The 25,801-nt window shown below is 45.9% G+C and overlaps 1 protein-coding gene across 1 annotated transcript in view; it reads right to left on the minus strand.

Annotated features, from left to right (window-relative positions):
* The window catches only part of TYRO3 (TYRO3 protein tyrosine kinase), a 73,463-nt gene that overhangs the window by 7,434 nt on the left and 40,228 nt on the right, over positions 1 to 25,801 (minus strand). The window contains exons 11-19 of the mRNA XM_059721347.1: positions 18,570 to 18,699; positions 18,281 to 18,381; positions 17,539 to 17,634; positions 11,873 to 11,953; positions 8,205 to 8,297; positions 7,262 to 7,383; positions 6,910 to 7,019; positions 4,120 to 4,279; positions 1,304 to 1,440 (exon numbers count right to left, since the gene is read on the minus strand). Of these exons, the coding sequence (XP_059577330.1) occupies positions 1,304 to 1,440; positions 4,120 to 4,279; positions 6,910 to 7,019; positions 7,262 to 7,383; positions 8,205 to 8,297; positions 11,873 to 11,953; positions 17,539 to 17,634; positions 18,281 to 18,381; positions 18,570 to 18,699 (1,030 nt within the window). The remainder of the gene's footprint in view (positions 1 to 1,303; positions 1,441 to 4,119; positions 4,280 to 6,909; positions 7,020 to 7,261; positions 7,384 to 8,204; positions 8,298 to 11,872; positions 11,954 to 17,538; positions 17,635 to 18,280; positions 18,382 to 18,569; positions 18,700 to 25,801) is intronic.

The following is a 25,801-nucleotide window of genomic DNA, read 5'->3' on the forward strand; positions in this document are numbered from 1 at the left end:
TCTACAAAGGTGAAACAATGCATGGAAAGAATTTTAAAAAAGTAATCTGCCAAGAGGACTAGGAAGAATGACTTGTTCATTAACAAGTGCCTAGAGCCTTATGTGGAAAAGACAGATCCCATTAGATCTGTATGAGGGGGTAGGTTTCACAAGCACCATCAAAATATCTTCTGATTTGGGGTTCGTGATGGGCTGGTCCATCAAAAAGATATGGATAAGTAAAGGGGTAGCTGGCAAAGGGATTTAATGGCTGCATAACTATTTATAAAGCACAAATGGGGAAATAAAAAACAACTTTGGGAATTACTCAGCAGAGAGGGTTTCTTATTTCCTTTTCTTAAATGCTTTTCTTCTGAATTAATAGGCAATTATCTTTGGAAAAATACTGGAGGAATTCAAGCTGCAGAGAAAGACAGCTGTGCTTGTGGTCAGCTGTTAGACTAGTTTGAGTGAGGTGGAAGGTACTAAATTTTAGGGGTGAAGCACTGCTCCAATGTTGAATACCCAACCCAACTTGTTATACATTAGGTCTGCTCGTAGACTCACTTCCCCCAATGCTCTGCCTGATTATTATCTAGCCAAACTTTAGGGCATGGCTGGAGGCCCACATTGTTTCTTAGCCATTGACAAAGAGGAGGTAAGGAGGAGTGAGTTTCTGAGACCATAGCTAGTTTCTCAAGAAGTCAGAGACCTCATTAGAGGTCTGAAACTGTGGTCAGAGACTACAGTTTCACAAGAGATCTGAATATTTTGCAAGAGGAACAGAATATCAGCATATTAGAGTGCTGATATTGTTTAAGCTCTTGGGCCAAAGTAGGTGTCAATGTATATACCCTGATCTCAGTTGAGTTATACAAGTAGGAAAACTGGTGCCTTGCTTTTATGGTAGCAGCAACCTAAGTAACTTTCTAGTGGGTGCCATTAAATATTAAAAAATAAATAAAATCTGATCAGAAGCCCAGCCAGCTGCCTCCGTCTGTCTGCCTGTCTCCATTAAGCATGGCTTATTTGGCTCTATCTTTTATTGGACCAACTACAGAGTGGGAAACATGTTAGACAAGCTTTTGGGCACAAAATGCCCTTCTTCTGGTCTGGAAAAGAAGCAAATAGGCTGTATCTACTGTCTGACATATCTCCCAACTCTATAGTTGGTCCAGTAAAAAAGGATAGTACCAAACACACCTTACTTCTCACATATTGCCCAGGCCATCATGGCTATAACAACACTATGGCCCTACTCCCATCACTATTCAGACAAAATCCACTATGGGAATCAAAAGAAAGCATGGGGAAAATTACTCACACATCTTCCAGGCACTCTGGGGGCTGCTTCAGCCTGTTTCCGCTGATGAGGTAGTTGTAGATTTCTGCATTCTCAATGCCTGCATATGGAGTCTGTCCTCGGGTCACAATCTCCCACATGGTCACACCAAATGCCCACTGAAATGGAACAGCAAGCAAAGCTAGCAAACAAACTTCTCTGTTTGCCAAAGCAGGGAACCTTCCTTTTCAAATTATTATTTTTATTACTTAATTAGCTTAATGTCCTGAGCCAGATCCTGGAGAGAGACAGGTATAAATGGAAACAGAATTTGGCCCACAAGCTGAAGATGATGCAGGTAACAAGGCATTTTTGGCTCGTGTTAGCTTGCCCTTAACAGCATAACACATGCCAATGAAAACAGGGGAGCAGTAGTATATCATCTCCCATGCACTCTTCACACGTGGTAGTAGGCACACACTTCCAGTATGATTTTCATACACTGCAGTACATGTATGCAGGGAAGAAAGAGCTAAGTCTAAACTAAAGATACTGGAGGCAGAGGTGTAACTGGAAAGGTTTACACCGTGGGCCAAACCTACTGTAGGGATCAGAGTTGAGGGCAGCAGGGTTCAAGGCAGACCTATCTACTGCAGGGCGGCGTGGGGGGGTGTCAGTGTGGTCAGCAGCTAGATAGTTAAAAGAGCAACTGCTGAGCAAGAGACCCTCTTGTGGCTGCCACCAAATTTTGTCATCAGTGCTGATCACCAAAGGCAAACTGAGCTGCAAAAAACCTGACAGCTGGAGTAGGGCTAACGCAACACCTGGCAGCTGGTCTGTTAACCCCCACACTGTCCCCCATGCCAACACCTCCTGCCATCAGCATTCTGGTGCCCCCTCTAAGTCTGTGCCTGGGGCTCTGCTTGCCGATGCCAAGTTATGCTGACTGGACATATCATCTTAATTATCTAATTAAGTTAATTAGATATGTTGTGTCTAATGAGGTATGTTCCTCAGGAGAAATATCCCATTCAGATGTGTCTGAGCATCAATCATTGTACAATGTATGTGTGGGCTGCACCTTGCACCATGCAATTTTGTAGCCAGACTTCAAGGTACTGTATTTACTCAAATCCAAGATGAGGTTTTTTCCTCCAACCAGCATGGGGAAAAATGCCTCATCTTGAATTCTAGTACCAGCCTGCAATAAGCAGCAGCTCAGCTTGGGGCTGAAGCCAGAGCTGAGAACAAGGGAGACTGAGGGGGATGGGGAGAGGGAGGAATGGGGGAGACAGCATGTGTGGCTGGGGGGAGCATAGAGAAGACCATGCAGCCTGCCTGCCCTTACCTTCTGCTCCAGCTGTGGTTCCTCCAGGCCTAACCCAGTCCAGCTGGGAGCTACCACTGCTTCTCCCTGGCCAGGCTAGGATGGGGCTGAGCTGGGGCTATTACTGCTGCTGACTGCCCCAAAGCCAGACTCCCTCCCCCTCCCCCCCCCCCCCCCCCCCCCCCACACACACAGTTGCTGTCCCTGCCACAGCAGTAGAGGGACAAATTTAAGATGATCTTCCAGTAATTAGATTCTATACATGGAAAATTATACATTTATAATCTTCCTTGTATAGAATCAAATTATTGGGAGGTCATTTTAAATTTTAAGTTTTTGGATTGAGGTAAATACAGTATTGTTAGCCTTCTCTTAAGAGGCAGGGTGAAGAACTGGTAATTAGGAGTGCAAGTTCACAAGCCAAAGCAGAAAACAGTAGGAATCCAAATCAGAGGGGATCTAGGGAGAGAAAGGAGAGAACCAGAAGATAGGTCCAGAGGAAAGGGAGATGAGTTCCAGATGAACATGCTTGTCCTAACCTGCTCAGTGAAATGGAATGAGGATGAGTATCTCTAGAACAAGATGACTTTTTGGGCTGTATTCTATTTGAATTAGGTGCCTAATTGTGATTCTATTCTACCTTGCCTGAGACCCTGAAAATCCATTAGTGCATCTTCTTTTCTAATAATTGCTATCTTAGCTTTAAGATGAGTCACAAAAAAGGCAGCAATAAGTATTGTGATAGCCCTTCCCAACATTGCCCTCTGAAGGGTGAACTATTATTGGCACACTTGCTCAAGTGTGTATGTGTGTGTGTGCATATGAGAGAGAATGAGAATGAGAGAAATTACTTCACCTTCCTGTCACAATGGAAGACAGAAAAAATGGAAAAGAACAACAGTGTGAAAGAAACAGAGAAGAGAAGGAAGGCAAAGAAAGAAAGACAAAAGGTTGGGAAGAAGACAAAGGATGAGAAATAAAGTTATGTAAAAGTATCAGATGACAAAAAGATTCATGACATGCATATATGCAGAATAAACTACTCCCCCTCCAATTTAGAAATATCTCTTGCATTTCTCAAGTTTGGAGAGCATCTCAGCCACAATGCAAAGAAGGACCTGTCCCTTCATACAAAGAGTTGTCACATTCACACAATGCTCTCTCATCAAGGCGCCCCCGGGGGTTACAAGAAACAATGGCCACAAGCTAGCAGAGAGCAGATTTAGATTGGACATTAGGAAGAACTTCTTCACAGTTCGAGTGGCCAAGGTCTGGAATGGGCTCCCAAGGGAGGTGGTGCTCTCCCCTACCCTGGGGGTCTTCAAGAGGAGGTTAGATGAGTATCTAGCTGGGGTCATCTAGACCCAGCACTCTTTCCTGCTTATGCAGGGGGTCGGACTCGATGATCTATTGAGGTCCCTTCCGATCCTAACATCTATGAAACTATCACCAAGGACCTGACCCAATGCACGATAAAGTCAACTGTAAGATTCCCACTGGCTTTTAGAGGACACCCAAAATCAAAACTCACCACGTCACTGTGTGTTGTGTAAAGATTATCCGCGAGGCTCTCCAGTGCAAGCCACTTCACAGGCAGCTTGGAGGCACAGCCTTGGCGGTAATAGTCTCCACTGTAAATTTTCTTGGACAGTCCAAAGTCTGCAACACTTACATTCATATTTTCATCCAACCTAAGAGAAAATGCAAACAAGTAAACTGGAATCTGCGGGTCATACCAAGCAACTGGGCACTGGATGGCTCAGGGAAGTAACAATAAGATCAGGGGCAGACAAAATATGGCCCACCAGGCCATTCTATCCAGCCCGCAAGGCCCCTCAAAATTTTAATAAATTAATATGTATTACCTCCCGGCTCTGTGTGAAAGCAGACAGGAGCCAGAGGCAGTAGGACCCAGAGGGAGCCTGAGCAGGCTTGAATAGCCCAGCCCCGCCCTACCCACAGCCAGTTCCCTGCTTTCCTTCCCCAGCCCTGCTCCAGCACCAGGTGGCTCCCAGCTGCATCGCTGAACTGTGAAGCATGGGACCGCGCTGTTAAGTGCCCGTGCAGGCTGAGAGGGGAACGTCTGTGCGTGCAGGCTCAGGGCAGAGTCTGTGTGCACGTGTTCATAGGGCGAGTCCCACATGTACACCTCACCATACACATGCACCCACACCCCCCTTGCACTGCCATACACAAACCCCAGCTACCCTCCCCTACATACAGCCCTCTGCAGACCCATACGCACCCACACCCCACATATCCACACACACCCATATGCTCCCTCACCCCACATGCACACACCCCACAGCCCCCCACAAACCTATACCCCCCCAACATACAAGAGTAAGACTTCGTTTTAAGCTATTGTGCAATCATCTCTATGTACACTACACAAGCAGATGTAAATCAGGAGAAAAATATTTTTTGAAATCAAATTCATGAATGCTGTAGATGTTCGCTTTTTAGAAGATACAGCAAAAGCTTTGTTATCTAGCACCCATGGGGAATGGGGGGTGCTGGATAACAAAATATGCCAGTTAATTGAGAAGCCTGAACAAGCATCTTTGCCTGTTCAGGCAGCTGCTTCTCCCGCCGTGTCCGGGGCGTCACTGCCCCTCCCACCGCGTTGCCTACCCTCCCACGGGCCCTGAGGGACAGGAAGGTGGGCCTCATGTAGCCTGCTTTGCCCCGGGCTGTGGGGGCTCAGCAAAACCAGAAGTGCCACAGTGGGCGCCTCCAGTTTCGCTTTTCCCTTACAAGCTGGCATGCCAGTTAATAGAACATGCCAGCCTGTAAGGGGCCAGTTAAGGCAGCTTTTACTGTAATATGGTATTTTTCTGATTCCGAGATGGCAAAACACCTTGCCGAAAGAAGTACTTCTGGAGGCAAGGCGAGGGACTTCTGGTGGCAAAGGTCAGGGTTTAGGGAGCGGGACTTCTGGTCACAAGATGGCAACCAGGGGGCAGAGCACCTGTCAAGGGGTGGGGCTACCCATGCGGCCCTCGACAGCTTTCCAAAACACGGTAACAAAATAACTGCCCGCCCCGAACAAGATATAGAGCCTTTCAAATCCAGTTCATCAACAGGTATGGCTCAGGTGGGTGGTGGTGACTAAGTCATCCCTGCCTCTTGACTATTTGGGGGCCAATGTGAAACTATATTTGGTGGCCTCTATCCAGGGAAATTACTGGAGCACTGGCAGTGAAGATGCAGAGTAACTTCAACTAAAGAGGTCTCACCGAGGAACATCTCCCCCGTCTCCCAGGGCATTCAAGTTTCTGCTGCACAATTAGTTTTTAAGGTATGCAGGTGCAAAAAGATGTAGATAGGAACCTTAAAAAATTCCCTTTGATTTCCCCTTTAAGAACCTCATTTAACACCTAACCTAAATGCATTTTTCAACTGTTTCAAAAATCTGGTCTTACGTCTCATTCAGTTTCACTGGCCAGAGGTGGTTTTGTTTATATATGCATGAAGAATTCTATTAGAACATAGTTTGGCTCCAATCTTTGCTCCTTCCCAAGAGAGAAGAAATGAGCAGAAATATCCTCCCCTTCATCAGAGCAGGTATTAAAATCAGGGACGAGAAGTGTCAATTTTATATCACATGTAGCTGCCAACAACTGAAGCATGTCTGCACAGCCTCTGGCCTGTGCTAGGGAGTGCTATAATAAAATGGATGTAATGTGTTGGTGCATGGTCATCACCACTCTGGCAGCTATGTTACATCTATTTCAATATGTAATGTGGCATCCTCACTCAGTGTACACTGTGCTTCACTGCAGTGGTCCAGATGCATTGTGGACATGCCCTCAGTTGTTTCAATAGAGAATTCTTCACCTAAGCCAGTATCTGGAGATAGCCTGAGGGTTTGATGTCTTTTGTGGGAAATTCTGGATTCGTTTTTTACAGCAGCTTTGAAAGCTCCACTCTTTTACTAGATCCCAAATACATTCTCTGCTCCTTTGTGTTGTGATATTGTGGCAATGCCCATTGTTGGTCAGAATGATACTGCATTGCAAAAAGATATTGTGTATCAACCTTGTGCATACCAGCTAGATGCTGCAGGACGGATCAATTTGGATACTTAGTTGAACCTTAGAAGTCTCCCATGAGGACCTGCACTCCTTCCCACGGCCCCCCTGACCAGCACTGGTTTCCCCTTACCTGCTGTCACCTGCTTGGATGAAGAAGTGATATACTGCTGATCTACCACCAAAAGGCAGGCTCCCCCCTTCTGACTTTGGGAGCTTCTAACTCCTTTCTCTCATATTCTGCCCCAGAAGCCTTTGTTTGGTGTGAAAGTGCTTGGTCCACTTACATGCAATTCCGAGCAGCCAGGTCCCTGTGTATAAAGTTTTTTGAGCTCAAGTACTCCATACCACTGGCAATATCAATCATGAACTTGAGTAATGTTTGAAGAGGCAAATTCTGAAAGAAAGCAACAGTTCAAGACTGAATACTGGAATATTCAAGACACTAAGCACTGACCCCTGGCACTCACCTGCTGGTTCATACTAAGGGCAGTGAGAAGCTGGTTCCCACCAGATTACATACAGTCATTTCAAAACTGCATTGGCCTGGAGTCTCCTGGACACTTTGAGACAATCTGAATTTCACATCCCAGAACCTACACCATCACTAGAGAAATGTACAAAGAGAAAAAGACTTACAAAAGGATTTTCTCCAATCCGCGACATCAGCAGAAAAGCGTGAAGGTCTCCATGCTTCATGAAGGGCAGGATCACCATAGGTATTGGGAGACGGCCCTTGGGACGACTCCGCAAGCTGACACCTAGGGTAAGAATATGCACAGAAAGAGTATTTTTCAACTAGATTGATACTGGGGGTGAACCTGTTGCTCCCTTCATCCACCCATTTATAGGAAACATGATCACTTGTAATTTTGGAGGGTTGTACTCTGTGTGTCAAGCCCACTTTCAAGGCCCAACCCCATGGGACATGGAAAAAACTCTACTCTCACTTACTCCAACGGCACCTCTCATGAAGGGCTTAGCTCCTTGCTGGGCTGGGCTCTGAAGTTTCTAAGATCCCTCTAAAGAGGTTTCACCTGCCCCATATTAATCAGAATGGTTTCATTTCTGAGGTTGCTCCATGTTTCCCACTGTTTTACAGCAAAGCAGTAATTGTTCTACTGTCTTCTCCCCAGGGCCAAGGGGCTTTAAAACAAAGGAGGAAGGGTTTCTTCTCTGCTATTCTTTTATTAACCCATCCACTGCGTCTCTTTGTTTCACCACAGTTTAGCCATTTCTCAGATGTACCATCTGTGCTCATAGCTGTTTAATACATTTGCAAAAGCCAATAAGGGCTAGATAAATGGTTTAAACAAGAAAAGGAAATTACAGATACATACACGCACATTTTTAATGTATCTATGTAAATACACACACACACTTCAGCTCCTTCCAAGTCTGGAAAGGAGCAACATCCATGTCATTTGGAAGGCCGTGGGCTTGAGAGTGGATGCTTGCCACTGTAGAGGTGGCTGCTATTCAGTGCCTTGGGACCATATATATAGTTTGTGAAGGAATTAGGGATTCCTTACTCTGGAAGGTACTCTACTGTGACTCTTGTGGAACAGTACCGCTAGCTCACCAATCAATTTAGTAACATGAGGGTGGTCAAACTCCTTCATGCAGGCAGCTTCTCGCAGGAACTCCTCAATGTCACTTGAGGTGAAGATGTCCGCTGAAAAGAAGACACATTAGAATTGGTTCATCAGTGCCTCAGAGTCTCCTGATTATTGGAAGCTTGCCTCGTGAGGCATTACACATTGTCTCAGGCTAGATCAACCATTTCCCAAACAAGCATATCCTGCCTCATTCATCTGGGGCGGATAAAAGTTGGAAGAAGGAGATAGCCTTATATACCCATCAGGGACATCTGGTAAATTGCTTCTTGGCAGAAAGAGGGCCTGTCGATTAGCAGCAATTTTTTAAGCAACAACTTTCCTTGGAAGCCATGGAAATCACACATGGGTTAAAAGTGTGAGACTTAATTAGCTAAAAGAAACTAAATTTAATCAGGGATCCTTGTTTTCTCTGATTAAAAAAAAATCACAAATTCTCTGATTTAAAAAAAATGCAAATTCTCTGATTAAAACCCCAAAATCCATGATTAAAATAAAAGGCCACTAAATATATATATATATATATATATATATATATACACACATACATATATACACACACATATATACATATACACATGTATACACACACACACACAAATACACACACACACACACACACATATATGTGTGTGTGTGTATGTACGTATGTATTAGTTGAAAACAATGTTTTATTGATAAATTTACAGTTTTAAAGCAATTTGGAAGCCTATCAGTGTTTCAATCACTATAGTAAAATAAATTCTAAATACCTATATATTTTGGCATTTGATTTTGGGTTTTTCATCATGGAAAATCAGAGCTTCTGCTGAGGCCAATCTGTACACCCCAGAAAAATGTACAGAAAAATTCAAAATTATGTGCAGGAAAACTCAAAATTATGCAAATTAATTATGATGATGATGATGATGATTTTTATTTTTACAAATTAAACTAAATATAACACTATTTTGATCTTCTTTAGAAATATATGCAGGTACCTTGTATGGTTGGGGGTGTGTGGGGTGGGGGTTGCAGGTCTGGGGAGAGTGTGGGGTTTGTGTGGGGTGTAAGTATGGGAGTATGTGGGGTTTGTGGGCGAATGTGAGGTTTATGGGAGGTTTGTGAAGGGGTGTAAGCGTGTGAGTGGGGGCATGGGTATGAGAGTATGTGGGGAGGTGTGGGGCTTATGGGGGAGTTGTAAAGGTGTGTGTGTGTGTGTGTGTGTGTGTGTGTGTGTGCGCGTGTTTGTGTGGAGTTTGTGGGTGGGTGTGGGGTTTGTTGTGCAAAGCCCCCGCTGCCAGTGGCTCGGCAGCAGCAGGCAGCAGGCCTTCGTGTTGTTCATGGCTGCAGCAGGCAGAGCCCCCAGCAGTGCGCACCTCTGGCTGAGTCCTAGGACCTGCACATGCTGGCATGGAGCTTGCCTGGCTTGCTGGCACACACTTTCACACCAGCCTGGTCTGGCTCCATGCCAGGGCATGGGGCTCACAGCACTGCAGGCAGAAACTGCATGCCACTGGACCAGAAGGGCTCTGTGCCTCCATGAACGGCTTCCCCCTGGAAGCCCCAAGTGGAGCACAGAGCAGGCTGGCCCAGCCTGATGGTGCGTGGACCAGGAGCTGCGCACCATGGGGCCAGGCAGGCTCTGTGCCTCTGCATGGGACTTCTAGCACTCCAGCGGGTAGCTGCTCATGGAGGCAAGCAGGAGCCTGCCTGGCCCATGACTCCATGCCTCTATGTGCAGCTTCCTGCCTGGCCGGGTGGCACGTGGCTCTGGGTCTACATGCCATTGGTTCGGGCTGGCCTTCTGTGTGGGGCTTCCCACAGACACCTCTCTGCTCCCTCAGCCCCACCCATACACCCCTGCCCTGCCCCCCACCTGCCCTGCTGGCTCTTCCCACAGCCCCTAACCTCCGCAGCCCTGGTAGTTACCCACACCTTCCCTGCAGGGCCCCCCAGCCCTGATCTGCAGTCCCCTAGGCTTCCTGGAGGGGGTCCCTAGTTGGCCCCCAGACCCCTGTATATCTCACCTACCTCAAAGGCTACAGGGAAAGTGAGCCTGAACCAAGCCCTGGCTGACAGAGTCTCAGGCCCCACCCTTTCCCCTCTTCCTCCTCTTTGGGACAGGGCTCAGGGTTTGCCACCCTTTTTGCAAGAAGCTCTTGCAGGCTCGAACTCTGTCAGCCTGCAGAAAGCTCTTTGCAAAAGTGGAAAATCCATGGGTATCTCTGTTAAAATGAACAATCTGTTTTTTTCTGTTAAAATGGAAAATTCACATTTTTTTCTGGTTTTTCCATGGGAAACAGAAAACATGGACCCCTGATTATAATGGAGGAGGAGATTTAGGTAGCACAAAAGTTCAAAGAAAATGTTGTCAACTGACTAAATAGACTGGAATAACAGGCCAAATGGAGACAATTTAATTCATGACCTTGGTGACATGGAAGATCAATACTTTTATACCTTTTAGTGTTATTGATCCTTTTAATGCATAGGAGTTATGATTTCTTTGGCACCAGCAGCCCTGGAGAGCTTGGACTGAATTCAGCATGGATCTCAAAAGGGAGGTGAAGGTTACACATTAAGACAACTTCTGATCTCATCACATCATATAAAACCAGTCATTTATGTGATGATACTGCTGATACTGCTGTTACCTCACATTTACACTGGTTTAAATAAGCTCAGGATTTGGCTCATTGGGTCATGTTTCCCACTGCTGATGCCACTGCTGAATTCAGTGGGTCTCTAGATTGAGGGCTGCAAGATAGGCAGAAAAAATGGTAGTAAATGAAAAGTACTAACTTGGCATTACATACATACAAAACAAATATAATGTAAACAGCCTAAGATTCTCGGGGAGATCATACTGAGTTCCAGGTAGAAGCAAGTGTTACTTTTGTTTAAAACAAAAATACCTATTGTCCACTTACACCACAGACTTTGGCTCCAGAAGTGATAGGGACAGAGTAGCAGAGGTTACATTAGGTACAGAACTGCTTTATACCATCCTGGTAGCTGCTTTTCCTGCTCCAGTCCCTCAACATGCAAATTACACTTGTTTTGTACCCACCAAATAGCATTTGAAGTTATGCTATTCTGTCACATGCAACTGACCTGAATTTATACTGCTCGTCGCCTTGCCCCTAAATTTGGCCCAGAGTTTTTAACCTATTTTCTTCAGAATTTGGTCCTGCAGTTGTATCTGAGTATGGCAAAGTGGACTTGACTAGACCATCCCTACCATATAATTTAGCATGATGTAAAATCAAGCAGCTAAGATGGATCCCCCGTATTTCATGGTAGTAGATGCAGTAGTATTTATTACTAGTTTTTGTGTCTCTGTCATGTACTAGATGTTGTGTAAAGACCCAAGCAGGAATGATTCTTGCCCAGACAAGTTTATACTCTCAAAAGTTAGGGATGAAGGAAAAGGGAAGAACTGAGTGAAATAGCTCGGTGTAAAGTGCCCAAGTTTAGGCGTAGGGAGCAGTGGGGATGAAGGTATGGAGACATTTGCTGGATGAATGAATCAACACACTCCAGGCTGGCACTGCTGGCAGAACAGACTGGATGGGGAGAGGAGGCAGTAATCAACTGAATCTTTCCAAGTTGTTTTATATGAAGTACTTCAAGTGGGCCTGCTTGTACTCACCTTTCAACATTTTCACTGCTACTTTCTGGAAAGAGCCATCCTGCAGCTTCAGTAGTGCTTCTCTTACTGAGCCAAACTCCCCTGTGGATTAGTGACAGCAGACAGTCAGGGAACATGTCTAATGCAGAGGGTATGACTCATACCAAGCTTTCTCTCTGGGTCATGAAGGGAGGAGCGCAGTCTATGAAAAGTGTAGCTATCAGCCGCATTTTTTGGCCTTCCCTGTCAGCACCAGTGGCTATATGTGTGTGGGAGGCAAAGGTGACATGGCCTGGGAAAGGAGGAACAAAATAAAGAGGAACAAAATCAGACTGGAGATATGGTAGGCAGGACACAGTGAAAGCAGTTTCAACAGGCAGTCCTCTGATGACCTACTGGCTGAGGATATGCTGAGCTAGAGTGGAGGTTGAAGCTGGGAGATGACAGGAACATTTCTGGGGAAGAAGTACTGTGAGGGTCTCAGCTAGGGTCAGAGACGGGACTTACAACTGCAGAGTTAGGGAGATTGGTCAGTGAGGAAAACTTTTAACATGACAGCTTTCTGAAGTGACAGCTCTCAGAGATGATATTCCAGTGACCATGCCAGTGAGAGGCATTCACATCAGCACTCAGTCAAGTAAACCCAATCAGACCTTTTCTCTCTAAACTCAGGGAGTGCCTTCCATCAGCTGCCACTGACTTGACAATCGCTTTAAGATTATGAGACATGAGCCACATGTGAATTACTTTTCCCCCAACACATTTCAAGGGGAGACAAAGCTCTAGTGTAGATGAAGTGTGGCTGACTGACCCCAGTTATATTCTTTTAGCTTGGAATGATTTTAAATCAAACAAAGATTTTAAAATAAGCGTTAGTATTTCTTCACCTTAGTTTTGCTCTTCCTTTGATCTGCCTGATATGGGACGGTTCAGTTGCTAAATCAACCTAATTCTGTAATTGCTTATCTTGTATTTCAATGCATCTGGTTTGAGGTGCCTTGAATCAAGTCAAAGTACTGCCAACAAAGCAAGACTAGAAGAAGAACCAAGAAGCAAAGCCAGACAGATTTTGCTTCTCTGCCATGGCTATGTTTGCTTCTTTCTGCTAGCTACTCTATTTACTTGCATACCACATGCAGCTTTCTTCCCAAAATTAGCCATCCAGAACTTGGGTATGCATTTTAAGTGAGGAAGTCAATTTCCATACTGGAATGGAGGCATGGGGATGCTGGAATGGTTGCCCAGGGCTGGCTGGCTCCTGGCTGCATAGAAGAGTGAAGTCACAAGCTAGAAATGTAACCCTACCACAGCTGCTGCCAAATTGGCAGCATCCACATGACAGGATTAAACCACTAGGCTGAGTGGGAACAGGAGGGTGAATGATGCTGATAAGTAGACTCTGCTCCTGTTCCATGACGACAAGATTCAGCCACAATTCTGTAAAAATCTTTTTCTCTTCATTCTGCCTTTCCAAAACAAGGTTGTAACAGGGAGCCTACTCAGGGCCAATCTCTGTGGCCCGCCCACCTGTTCTTCGGCTAACCACCTGCCTTCTCCCCCGCCATGCCTTGATGTTAATTGATTCATTAATTGATGTCAACTAAGCGGGAGGCTACCCATTTTGGTCTCCCGATGCCAGGGGGCGCTCTCTGCGGCTCCTTTCCTCCCCTATACCGCAGCCCAAGCCTTGCAGATGGCATCTTGATGTTCACATAATCACTGGCCCCCACGCTGCGCCCCAGAATCCTCCTAACAGGACCCCTCCATGATCCCTCCACTCAGGCGGCCTCTCCGCCTTCATTCAGGCTACCTAGCCCCCCGAAACTATTTTCCCCTCTCGGGTGTGGTCCCCCCGGGACTTCTAGCTACCAGCCCTGGCCCACCTCCAGGCCAGTCGGGACCCCAGGCCCCTGGCTCTTGGGCGTCCCTCGCGGTGGGCCCCTGGCCCTTTTGACCATCCTGGTCCTGGCCCCAGAATGGGCCAGTCGAGGCTACTCTCTCGTTCAGGTTGGGTCTCTAGCCGCTCACTCTCTCCCGGGGTCTGCCCTCTGGGCCCTTCACACAAATGGGGTTACCCATCCGGTGGTGGGACCTGGGGTTAAGGTGCCCCGACCCACCTTTCACCGGGGTGGTAACTGGCCTGGCATTTCCTGGGGGCTCCCGTGCCACTGAGAACCCCACCAGGCCACCCACTCCCGGCAGGGTGCAGTTTTAGGTCATGCCCAGGACCAGGAGCCTCCTTACCATCCCCTACAGCTCCTCCCTTACCTCCAGATGATCTCAGTAGCCCTCTGACCAGGCGATGTTGCTGCCTGCCCTCCAGCAGCCAAACTGCCCTGTTTATATAGACAGCCCCTGACTCCAAAATGGCTGCCCTCATCAAGCACCTGGTGGCTGCCAGCTCCAGGCCCTTAAAGTGGCAGGCACACACAGTGCCCTGCCACAAAGGTACATGTCTTATCTGGAGACATGTTGTACATGAGAATATACGGTACTCTCCAGAGCCATGCTTTATGGTAATGCTGCTCGTTCCCATGCCACAACAGTTAGATCACAGACAGCTTCAAGCCACATTTATACTCTCCTAATCCTGGGAAAAACCAAGATCTGCTACATTAGTGGAGATTACCACTGCAAATCACCCTGTACCCTCTCCCACACCTAAGATTCCCCTCTGCTGAGAATAGGGGTTGAGACCCAGAGCAGGGGAGCATAGAACAGACCACACCAGGGCTATGGCTGCTGGTTTTCTCACACCGATGGTGTCCCCAAGTTCCTTGTCAGCAGTTTTCCAGCTCATTTGCTGCATGAGGCAGCACAGAGGGGTCAGAGCAGGAACTAAGGACCTGGCCAAATGGGTTTATGCAGGGAGGATTCTCAATGGTTGTCCCCCAAACCCAGAACTATAATAGGCAGAAACATCATTTCCATCCCCAATATTTTTGCTTGTAGCTGTTACAGCCCTTTGCTGCAGGTAGGTTATCTTCTACCAAGAACTGACATTTGTTTGGGACTGCTGGGGGAAATGGTCTCCTTGCAACTGGGTTGCAAAAAATTACATTAAAACCAATCTTTATATTAAAAGGAAAACCACACCTCTCAGCTCCCTTCTCCATGGCCTATTCTGCCTAATTTCTATTCCCACCTCAACTACTGGCCTTCTGATTGAAAATTATTTTTTCTAGTGAATAACCTGAATTAAACAAGGAAATATAGTAAAATCTAGTTGTTAAGACACCAGCCTAGGACTTGGGAAATCTCCGCTCTGTCACAGAGATACTCTGCCCTTAGTCTTCTCCAAACTAAATAACCCTCATTCTCTCAGCCTTTCCTCATAAGGCCTGGTTCCTAGGTCTCTAAAATTTTTTTTTTCACTCTGCTGGACTCTTTCTAATCTGCCCATGTCTTTCTTGAAATGTGGGGCCCAAAGATGGACATAATACTCCATGTGAGGCATAACCAGTGCCAAACAGTATGGTTGAATCACTTCTATCACTTCCCTTGATTTGTAAGTGATACTCCTTTTAATACAACCTATTATGGCTTGGCTTTTTTGCAATAAGAGAACCCTGTTGGCTCATATCCAGCTTCTGGTCCTTTTCTGTTTTAGGCTATAGACATGATCAGTGATTCACAGACCACGCTGATGGGTGAAGACTATGGACCTAACAAAGACCTGAGATATGAATACTGTATGTTTCAGCTGATATATAATCAATAATAAATAAGCTTGCATTTAAGTTATAAGCAGCAGCCTGGAAAGTAGAATAAAAATCTGTTTATCAAAGCCACTAATATTAGAATAGGCCAAGAATTGCTTTGTTGAAAGTGCTTAAGGGCAGCTAAAAGTAATAGCTGATGTTATAAGAATTAAGTTGAATTAAGTTAGAATTCCATTGAAATAATTAACCAACATGGCTACCAAGTACACCCCTGAATCATGGAAGATGCCAAATTTTAGCCAATTTTGGATTTTAAACTTCACTGCAAAACAACAAGGAAGTTTTTTTACCTCCCCACCTGCCATCTGACACCTCCAGGGAAGGAATTCTACCTGATCAACACATCAAAGAGCTACTCAACACAGCTCACAAAGACACTCTCATGAACCCAGAGGGACAACCTTCCATCTTCAGCTTCCTCTGTGCAAAAATGAAGTTTATTTCCTACCTATGGGGACTTTTTACTATCTTGTACCATCTACACTTTTCCCAGAGCCTGACGAAGGGACTTTCATCCTGAAAGCTTGCACAAAAAGACAATTTTCTTGTATTTTCCAGTTGGTCTAATAAAAGGTATCATTTTGGAACCAAGAGTTCTAGTTTTTTGTATGTATTGAAATAATTATGCATCTTTGTTAACCTTTTGTCAGCTTTGGCCACTTCCAAGGGACTTATGCTTGGCTGCAAAAGCATGACTGAAGCATGCCTCAAAGCCTGTTTCAGAGTGAAACTTTGCAGATGTTTCAACTAGCCTAATCAGCAAAGTAAAAGAAACAGAACACGGCCAGTAATGCTCTCAGATGGTGAGGGAAAGAGATAAGAAGTCCCTTCTCCCAGAATTGAGCTTTTCACAAGGACATAGACCCCAGTTAACTGGCATCTTCCAAGTCCACGTATAAATATTAGGTGTGAAAATGGCAAGATTTTGAGAAAACCTCAGCAAATTAAAGGCAGCCTGCTGCCAGCCTGAATGCCACCTTTCTTCTCCCTCCTACACCTTCCCCAGTCGGTATAGGTGAAAATCTGTATTGGGCTGTTGCAGGCAGCTAGACAGGCACTGAGGCGTAATCAATAAAAGGTTGGGCTATAGACTTGTCTCTTGCCTTTTTAGCTGACTTGGGTGGTAGTAATAATACCTTACCTGCTAAGAGGAAATGGAAAATCATTAGGACACGTAATTTTATCTTCACTTGGTGTACAAAAATGGTAAGCATTAAGCAATGTGTCCCTTAATTTGTGTTTAAGTTTGCAAAAGATTCCTGATCATAGGCTGCAGTCTTGTCTCTCTAAAAACCAAACAGTACTGGGTTTTCGGTAACACAGCAGTACTGCAGCCTAACCAGCCACTACTTAGTTCATGTCTGTGCATTCAATTATTGCATTTGTGCACGACTTTGCATTTGTTCTTGCTGAACTGCTTCTGGTTGATATTGGATCATTTCTCCCAACTGTCCAGGTCATTCTGATCCTATCCCAACCCTCTTGCATATCAGTAGACCAGGAATACTGTGTAATCCCTGATGTACAGTAAGGTTCATAGTTTGGTTACAAAATTCTTGACAGCTGTAACGTAAGAAGTGCCTGGAAGTGTTTTAACACAGGAGATGGCTAGGTCCATCTAAATTACAACCTCAACCATGTTTAACAGGATCAGGGACAACAGAGTTGGAACTGCTTTCCTGTACTTAGTGGGCACATCTATGTGAGATGCTACGTGGACATAGCTCATTGCTATGGTGATGTAGTGCCAGTGGGCACAAACCATGATGCCAACACTACTGCACAGTAGCAGCAAACTACTGCACAGTAGGGTCGGAAATGACCCTTGTGTCATCAGGATTGCTCAGCAACAGCGGTTACTGCAGTCAGGCACATGTGTAGACGTACGCAAGTGATGGCTGTAAAATAGATGGGGCTTTCCATCATGGCGCATAAAGTCTTGTTCAGGTTTTGATATAAACTCACCCTTGCCTAGCATCCTTCCTAGAGTAAACTGTTGTTCCTGAATTAAGACATCCTTGAGTTTGGTTTTCAGATCATCACTGATCCCTATGCTCTCCACTAGAAAAACAAACAGAAGAGAATCAAAAGGGAGGCAGGATCATAGATTTTGTCACAACATCCAGTGAGTCCATCTTGGTGGTGCCACTTTATAATCCAGCTCTTTAGTCCCACTTCCTATGCTGAAAAATGTTATAGGCAGAATTCTCCCCACACTTCAGCTTCAAAGACAAGAAACCTGTAACTTTCAGGCATAAGAACTTTATTCTTCCAGTGTTATAGCAATTCCCTTGCTGCATCTTTGACAACATTGCTTTATACTGAAGTTTGGGAAGATACTATCCAATGGTTGTTTCTGAAGTGTAAAAAAAATCAAATGGAGAGAGTGTACACACACTATGTAACTAAACAGGTGATAAACTACCCTTCTGTTTTTGCAACCTTTTGTTCAAATCCAATGTGGTGAATTCATTCCAAATACTACTGGTCACTTGTCCACAAGACAGTCCAACTTAATTGCCAGGCTCTTCCTTGGACTGGATTAGGAACAGGATCAGTACTGAGCACCTATGAGAACCACATGAAGAAGCATGCCCACCACCTGCTCACTTTATGCCCAGACCTTCTTTAAATGACTCTTGGCTTTTTATCCTAAAAAGCACACTTTAGGGAAAATGGAGGGAGTCACTCAGACCATTTTACTTACATGTTGCCTCAATAAGCTCTGGGCCTTCCCTGTTGAAAGACCTGGCAGCTCTGAAATGGACCATTGGCTCCCCCCTGCCGACCACACTGCCGAAGGCATGACTAGGTGGCAAAGAAAAGCAGAAAACCATGACAACTAGTCCATTCATTGCTAGAAAAACTGTCAGGAAAGGAGCAGAAATGTTCTACTTCCAACTTCTTGTTATATAAAATTGATGGAATACTACTGATGAGGCCGAGTCAAAAACCATTCTCACCAGCTTTAAAAGCCATTAAGGAATGTCTCTTACCCAAATCGAGTTTCTTTTCTTCTTTTGCGAAGGAGAATCAGTGCCAGGGCAACAGCTGTCACCAGGGCGGTGAGAATGCCCAAAGCTACAGGCACCCAGGATGTCCCATAGGGAGGTTGTCTCTGGCCACCTACATGAAGGAGAAGACACCAGTTAAAGAGACCATCAGTGCCTGACAAGCAACAACTGAATGAATCCACATCATCAAGATACCTTTCCCTATGAGTTAACAGGAGCACCAACATGTTGCACTTTGTGTACATTGGGGATCATTCTGCACTGATATTTGACTTACACAGTCAAACCAACAAAAACTTAATAGTGTAATTAGGGCCATTATATAACATAAATACGACAGAACTGCATCTAGTGGGTAAATTCTGTTCTTAGATATAGACAGAGAAAGACATCATACCAAGTATGATTAAAAGGAAGAGGGAAATACCAGTCTCATCACCTGCTTCCCAGGTATTGTTTTGTGTCTTCGCTCCTTTCCTATGAGATGCGAAGCCAAACCAGAAGTAGTAGTCTTTATTCACATCTAAACTGCTTCCGCTTAACTTCCACTTACTACAAGATTACATACACAAAATACTATATAATCTCACATTCAAGGCACACCTTTTCCCTCCAAAATCAGCCCCCCAAAACTGGGGTGCATGTTTGAAGCAGGGAGGCTGTTTTCTTCACTGGAAAAGGAGAGCTCCTGCAGACACTGTGTATACCACAGAGCTGCCAAGATGGCTGTCATTTGTGCCTGCTTGGGGCAAAGTCCTGCATCAACCCTTTCACAGCCATGGCAATTGGGTGAGAACTGTAATCTGTGCCCAAAGCAGCAACTGAGCTGCTGGTAGTATCTTGATGAGGCTTGCAATGTGGAAACAACACTTTATTTACAGGAACTTATATAAAGAACTACTTGCAGTAAAGAACTAACAGTTTTGCTACTCCCCTTTGGAAGGGGCTAAGGCAGTGCTTCCCAAACTTTTCCTCAGCAAGGCCCCATTTATGGCCCCATTTTCTCAGCATGAGCCCTCACTCCCAAACCACGGCCCCCCACCCATGCAACCCCATCTGCTGATGTTGTGACCCCATTTGGGGTTGCAATCCACAGTTGGGAACCACTGGTCTAGGGCCTAACCTTGTTTGACAGATTAAATCCTCTTGGGAATGTAAGTGTATCCAGGAAGCATGATATTGTAGGAGACAGTCTGCCACACCAGGAAGCTCATGACACTACACTTCCTGGACACACTGGGCACATCCAGACAAGTGGGAATGTCTGTTTCCTCAGGGGACAAGTAGCAGCAGCACAACTTGTGCCACTGCTACTTGGCCTGGAGGAATGCCCATACTACATGCACTCTGGCATGCGGCAGGTTGGGGTAGGAGAGGCTGGGGCCAGCAACTCTGTTGGCCCCAGCAGCCTTACCTGGGGTCCTGAAGGCCTTGGGGAGCTGCAGCTGTGGCACTCCTGCAGCAGGGAGCCTGGCCAGCAGCTGGAGTATGGCTCTGGCCCGGTTTTGGGCAGGGCATGCTGCCACCATGTGCACTGCTGCCCTGCTTTTTTTTTTGGCATGCATTTTTTGACCCCAGGTCAACACCCCCCTCCCCCCAGCCAAATACTGCAAGGTAGCAGCACGGGGAACACCTGCATGTGTGGTGTGTGACACTGCAGATGGGTTTGCGGTGCAACATACCACATGTCCACACCCATCCAGATGCAGCTACTATGTTTTCAGGCCTTACTATAGGTCATGTGACTCTGTAAAAATAATTTTCTCTATGTTCTGACCTCCGAAAACAAGATACGTGTTTTACTGGAGGGCCTGGAGTATAGAAAAGTGCGGTAGATACTGCAGAGCAGCTGCCACATGATAATACCCTCCCTTTTTAAGGTGTCTGTCTGCTCATACCCTTAGCTACCCCAGTGTAGTAATGAATGAAGTAATGGTTGTATTCTAGGTTATACCCTTTTAAGTGAGGTCAGATTGGTTCATCATATTTTGGGACACTTTGGAGTAAAGTCTGACTGCTTAACAAGCGTAGTCACATGTAAATGTATTACTCTGTCTGGTCTTTGAAAGAAGTTTCGGTGTAGTCTTGCTCCTGTCAAAAGAGCCATAGCTGATGTTGATAACATTTTGAAAGACTGAGAACAATTTGATTTATTGCTTCGATTTCTTTATTTTCTATGTGGCAAAATGCAGTGCTGAACAGAGTTATTGCAGTGACTTGAAATAAGCTTGATGCTCTGTTCAAACTAATTAGCTCTAGGGCTAGGCAAAACACCTTGCAAATGCTATTGTACTGCTTCCAGCAACTGACCTATCTTATTCAGAGCTGGCTGTGGTATCCCAAAGCCATTATAGTGTGTCTTGTACACACCCACAGACTCTGGGGAACATGGAATTAGTTGCAACTCCAAGGTATGATAGGACCTAAGCTCAAGAAGCTAACTTTCTGAAAGGTCTCTGAGTATATGAGCTCTTAAGAAATTAACCATAAAACTGGTTCTATCTTCTGTTTCAAGACTGCTTTTTACAGCTTTTTACCTAGGAAAGGCAATATAGGAATCCCTTTCTTTTTGAGAACTGCCTCCAAAAACAAGTATCTTTGTGAATATTCTTGGGGAAGGAATGAGGCCACGTAATTGTGAATGTCCCTGGACACTGAAGAACCTGGAAACCTGCCAATGTGAGGATCTGAATGGTATGTGTATGTAACCAGCCATCAGGAATGAAAGTAGTGAAGCAATACCATACAAGCACTGATATACAGTTACTAAAGTTTCAGTGGTGCCTCAATTTAAATTGTGACATTTTTATTGATTTGTTCATATTCTTAAAATCCAAGATGGCACTAACACCTCCCAACTGTTTGAGGATGAAAAAGAATGTAGAAAAAGTCCCTCGATAGCTCTTCAACCTTGACAGTAGCTTGAAGCCTCCACCAGCTGACTCTGCTCTACTCAGAGCTGAGGGGAATGAGGTAAGAAATTCTATTGCAAGTTCGCGTAGGGCCTTGTCACATGTTTACTTGCAATAGTTGCAAATCCATTGAAATGTTGTGATGTATTAAAGTAAATAGGTGTTAGGGTATAGTCACACATTCACTTTCAAGAGATGCAAATCACTGAAATGTAGTGACCCATTAGGGCATGGGCAGACATAACACTTGAGCTGTCCCGAGACTGTCACTGATTGAGAACCAGTTCATGACTGTCCCAGTCTTCAGGTGTCTGCACATATACTGACAAGGGTTCAAAGTAGAAGAGTCACTTTTTAGGCATTGCGGTTCTATCAAACCACCACCAGGGGTCGATAGTGAATACCTACCCCAGCCTACCTCCCAGTGGCAAGTGCCCCAGCATGCCTTGAGTGGGGAGGAAGACATCAGTTGCCTACAATTTTCTGATCCCTTTCTTGTGAACATTGAGTTCAATAAGGAAGATTCCTGCATTTTACCAAAACCTGCACAGTGGTACCCAGACTGGGGTTGCCCAAGTGTGTGTGTGTGTGGGGGGGGAGGAAGGAAGAGTAGAACAGCTGCCTAGATCTCTGCTTCTAGGTTCCTGAGAGCTGGGTGATCAGGGGCTAAATCAAAGCTTCTGTAGCTTATAAAAAACACTTCCCCAAGCTACTCAAATAATTGAAATTCCTCACAGTGTCTCAGCATTTGGTGCATCACAGGTTGATTTGAGGGTGAAGGGGTGGCCAGCTGGTTGGGGGCAGGGAATAGGGAGCTACCTGGATCCCTGCTTCTTCCTTTTCAGAGGGCTGGGTCCTCCAGGGGATTACCCAAGATCTCTAGCTCAGGCTACTGTCTTAAGAAGACTTTTCCTAGGGATGGCCCTGTGGAAGGGGGCTTGGACCTCTGCTTCTGGGTCCCCAGGGAGCTGGGCATTCCATGCAGGCTGCGCAAAGTCTCCACTACTTTTAAACTCCATTTTCCTCCAAGCCACTTATTGATTTCATTCCATTTGTAGCAACTGGACAGGCTTTGAAGCACCCCAGGCTAATTGGGAGGGGAAGAGGAGTAGGCAGAGGGGGTATCCCTGCTTCTGGGTTCCCACGGGTTGCCCAAGATCTGTCGGTTGCCAGAAATGGAACGAAATTGGCCAGTGACTTGGGCGAAAGTGCTGTTTAAAAGCTGCAGTGACACTGGGCAACTCTCCTAGAGCACCAGCACCCCAGAAACCTAAAAGCAGGAGTACTCCCCATGTATCTGACCCTCTACCCCCAACCCAAATCAGCCAGGGATGGCAGACTGGGTCAAGTGCAAGCAATATTGGTACACAGCAAAAACTCCACTACCCCAACCTGAATAGCCTGTTTCCATGCAGTATTTGGAGCTGATGGAAGAACAGTGCAGTATGGGATGCCTGGAGGACTGACCAGATGCTAGTCCCAGATAGCTTGGTGTCTGCACATAACGCTGAACTGGTTCAAGAAGGACCATTTCAACTAATACCTGACTATCTAGGTATTTGAAATGTTTAAGGAGGTTTAAACCATTCTAAATTGGCTTGTATATCTGGGCATTTGCAGTTTAAACAGCATTTAAAATGTTTTAGGAATGCAGACAGATGTAATGCTTACAGTCAATACATGATAAGGGATAAGACTTGCCTGAAAGGGAACAACTTTGCAACTGCCAAGAGGGCACTTAACACAGGCTAAACTGCTTGAAAGTGTATCTGCTCACATTTTAACTGCACTTAGCAAATGTTAAGTTGAACACATGAAATGTTTATTAGGGCTGTGTGAAGCTTCAGTAGGCGATTAAATTTGGAAGAGATTCGGCCCAATTCTGTTGCTGAATCTCCAAATCCAGAGACCCATTAAAAAGGTTCAAATTGAATCGAAAGCCTCCGAATTGATTCGGAAAACATTAGGTGTCACTTCAGAGATTTGGCCATAGACTAAACAGACAGCAGTCCTCAATGTTGGAGACAGCTGCTTCCAACTGGTAAGTCTGCTGTGGTGGGCAGAGGGTGGGGAGAGAAGGTGTGTGTGGGGGGATGCAGATCAACACCCCCACAGCGAGGGAGGGATTGGGGCTGGGACCTGGGCTGCGGCAAGCACTGCCCGGGGATGGGGTGGGGTGGCTCATGCTGCTGTGTGCCACTGGGCTGGGAGCTGCTCGTGTGGCGGCTTGTCCAGCAGCTCTTGCCACTGGTCTGGGAGGGCATGGGGCAGGGGCGTGTGCCCCAAGATCTGCACGGGGCAGGCAGGGGCTGCACCAGGTGAAACACGGAAGGCACTGGGAGCGGAGGCTATGCCATTATGCTGCCTCCGGACAAGTGGCGTGCAGTGGTGGGAGCCAGCCCAGCCTCCCCATGCCTCATACATGAGCAGCAGCTTTGCCCCGGCTGGGCAAGTGGCAGGTGCCACTTACAAAGTCACTGCAGACCCCATAGCCCCTGCCCTGCCCCAGTCTGGAGGCATCCCTGCCCCCCCGCATGCCCTGCAGCCACTCACTCAGCCAGGGTGAGCCGCTGCTCATCTGGAGGCAGCACAGGAGCTCAGTCTCGCACTGGCCCCGCACCAGCTGGGCAAGCTGCAGGGGGGGGCATAGCCCCCACTCCCAGCGCCTTCTGCCTTTTGCCCAGCGCAGCCCTGGCCACCCTGCACAGATCCTGAGGCACACAACCCTGCCCCATGCCCTCCCAGACTGGTGGCAGGAGCAGCAGTGAGAGCCACTGGACAAGCCGCCACACAAGCAGCTCCCAGACAAGTCACCTCACCCCACTCCTACCCTGGGCAGTGCTTGCCCCAGCCCAGGTCCCAGCCCCAATCTCTCCTTCACTGTGGGGGCACTGATCTGCTTGATGAATACACTTCTAGACCCTTCATACCATTTGAATTGTATGTCTCTGAGATCCATAAGATTTTTTAATAGAAAGAAGAATTGATAATCTACTAAACAGGGGCAAATTAAAGTAGAAATATCAACTCCCGAGTTGGAATAAATAATGGATATGGGCTAATAGTCATCCTCTTGTTAAAAAGCATTGAGTTAGAACTTTAGTGCCCATTTACCAGCACCCATATTTTGTGACGTTATTTAGACCATTCCGCATGTGATGACTCATGTCTGCTGCTTACAAAAGCTTATGCATTTCCCATTTATTTAGTCTATACAAGTGCAAATCTACCCTGGTTTCTGCCAGACCATCTACACCAGTCTCTAGGCACCCTTTTCCTTATTAGCTCCCTAATGAATCTGCTCTTTGAGAGAGGATGAAGAGGGATTAGAGATTTATAAATACAGCAGCAAAAAAAGTCCCTCTCTCTACCTCTGTTCACAAGTCTTTAGAGAAGCTGGATGTTCCTGCCAAATGATCGGAAAGGAAACAGTTAACAATGCTGATGCAAACAGCCAACCCTGAAACCTAAAGATAAGGCCCCGCTGAGACCAACCTTTCTCCAAACTATTGTTTCAGTCTCTGTTTGCAGAGAGATTTGCATCACATTCAGATAGTCTTTTTTTCGCAATCAGAAGGGCTAGAAACTAATCTTTCTTGCTTTAAAAAGAAGAAATCCTGTAGAAACTAATGGGACCATCAGAGATGTGTAGAAACAGGGAACCACCACCCAGCAGCTCAATGTGACCACTCTGCAAGATGGAAGACAAACACTACTGCAAGCTATGACCATCCCCTTAGTTCTACCCAACTCCCAATCCAAACAGTGCCAACCTACACAAGGTACCTATATAGGCTTAGGGGTCGGGGGGAAGAAGAGCCAACTAACCAAAGAACCTGCCTATTTAGATCCCTATTTCCCACATAACTAGAGAGAAGCACTGAAGTCGAATAAGTTAGGTCCTCAAGAGATGCCTCCCCCACATCTCTCTCTAGAACATGCCTGAAGAAATGCTGTACAAGGCAAACAGAAGGCAATATTATACATGTGCTTATAGGAGCATTTGAGGGCACTCTGGTATTGTGAAAATGCTAGTTTATATTAGCTTAACAGTTCTTTCATCCTGAGAACCTACAAGGAGTGCATCCTCTGAGCCCTGTTCAGCACATGATCATAGACATTATGAGTCAGAGAAACCTATTAGCTCAGTCAGCTCATGTCCTTAAAGTGCAGGGCACAGGCCACTACCAAGGGTGCCTCTTAAAGCATTATGCATTCTTTGTGCCCACTTCCCCTGTCAGTGAAAGAGTTGCGTAGAATCATAAAAAAGTAACGTGTGGAAGGGACCTCAAGAGGTAATCT

The sequence above is a fragment of the Alligator mississippiensis genome, chromosome 2, assembly GCF_030867095.1.
Source record: "Alligator mississippiensis isolate rAllMis1 chromosome 2, rAllMis1, whole genome shotgun sequence".
In the NCBI taxonomy this organism is placed as follows: domain Eukaryota; kingdom Metazoa; phylum Chordata; order Crocodylia; family Alligatoridae; genus Alligator; species Alligator mississippiensis.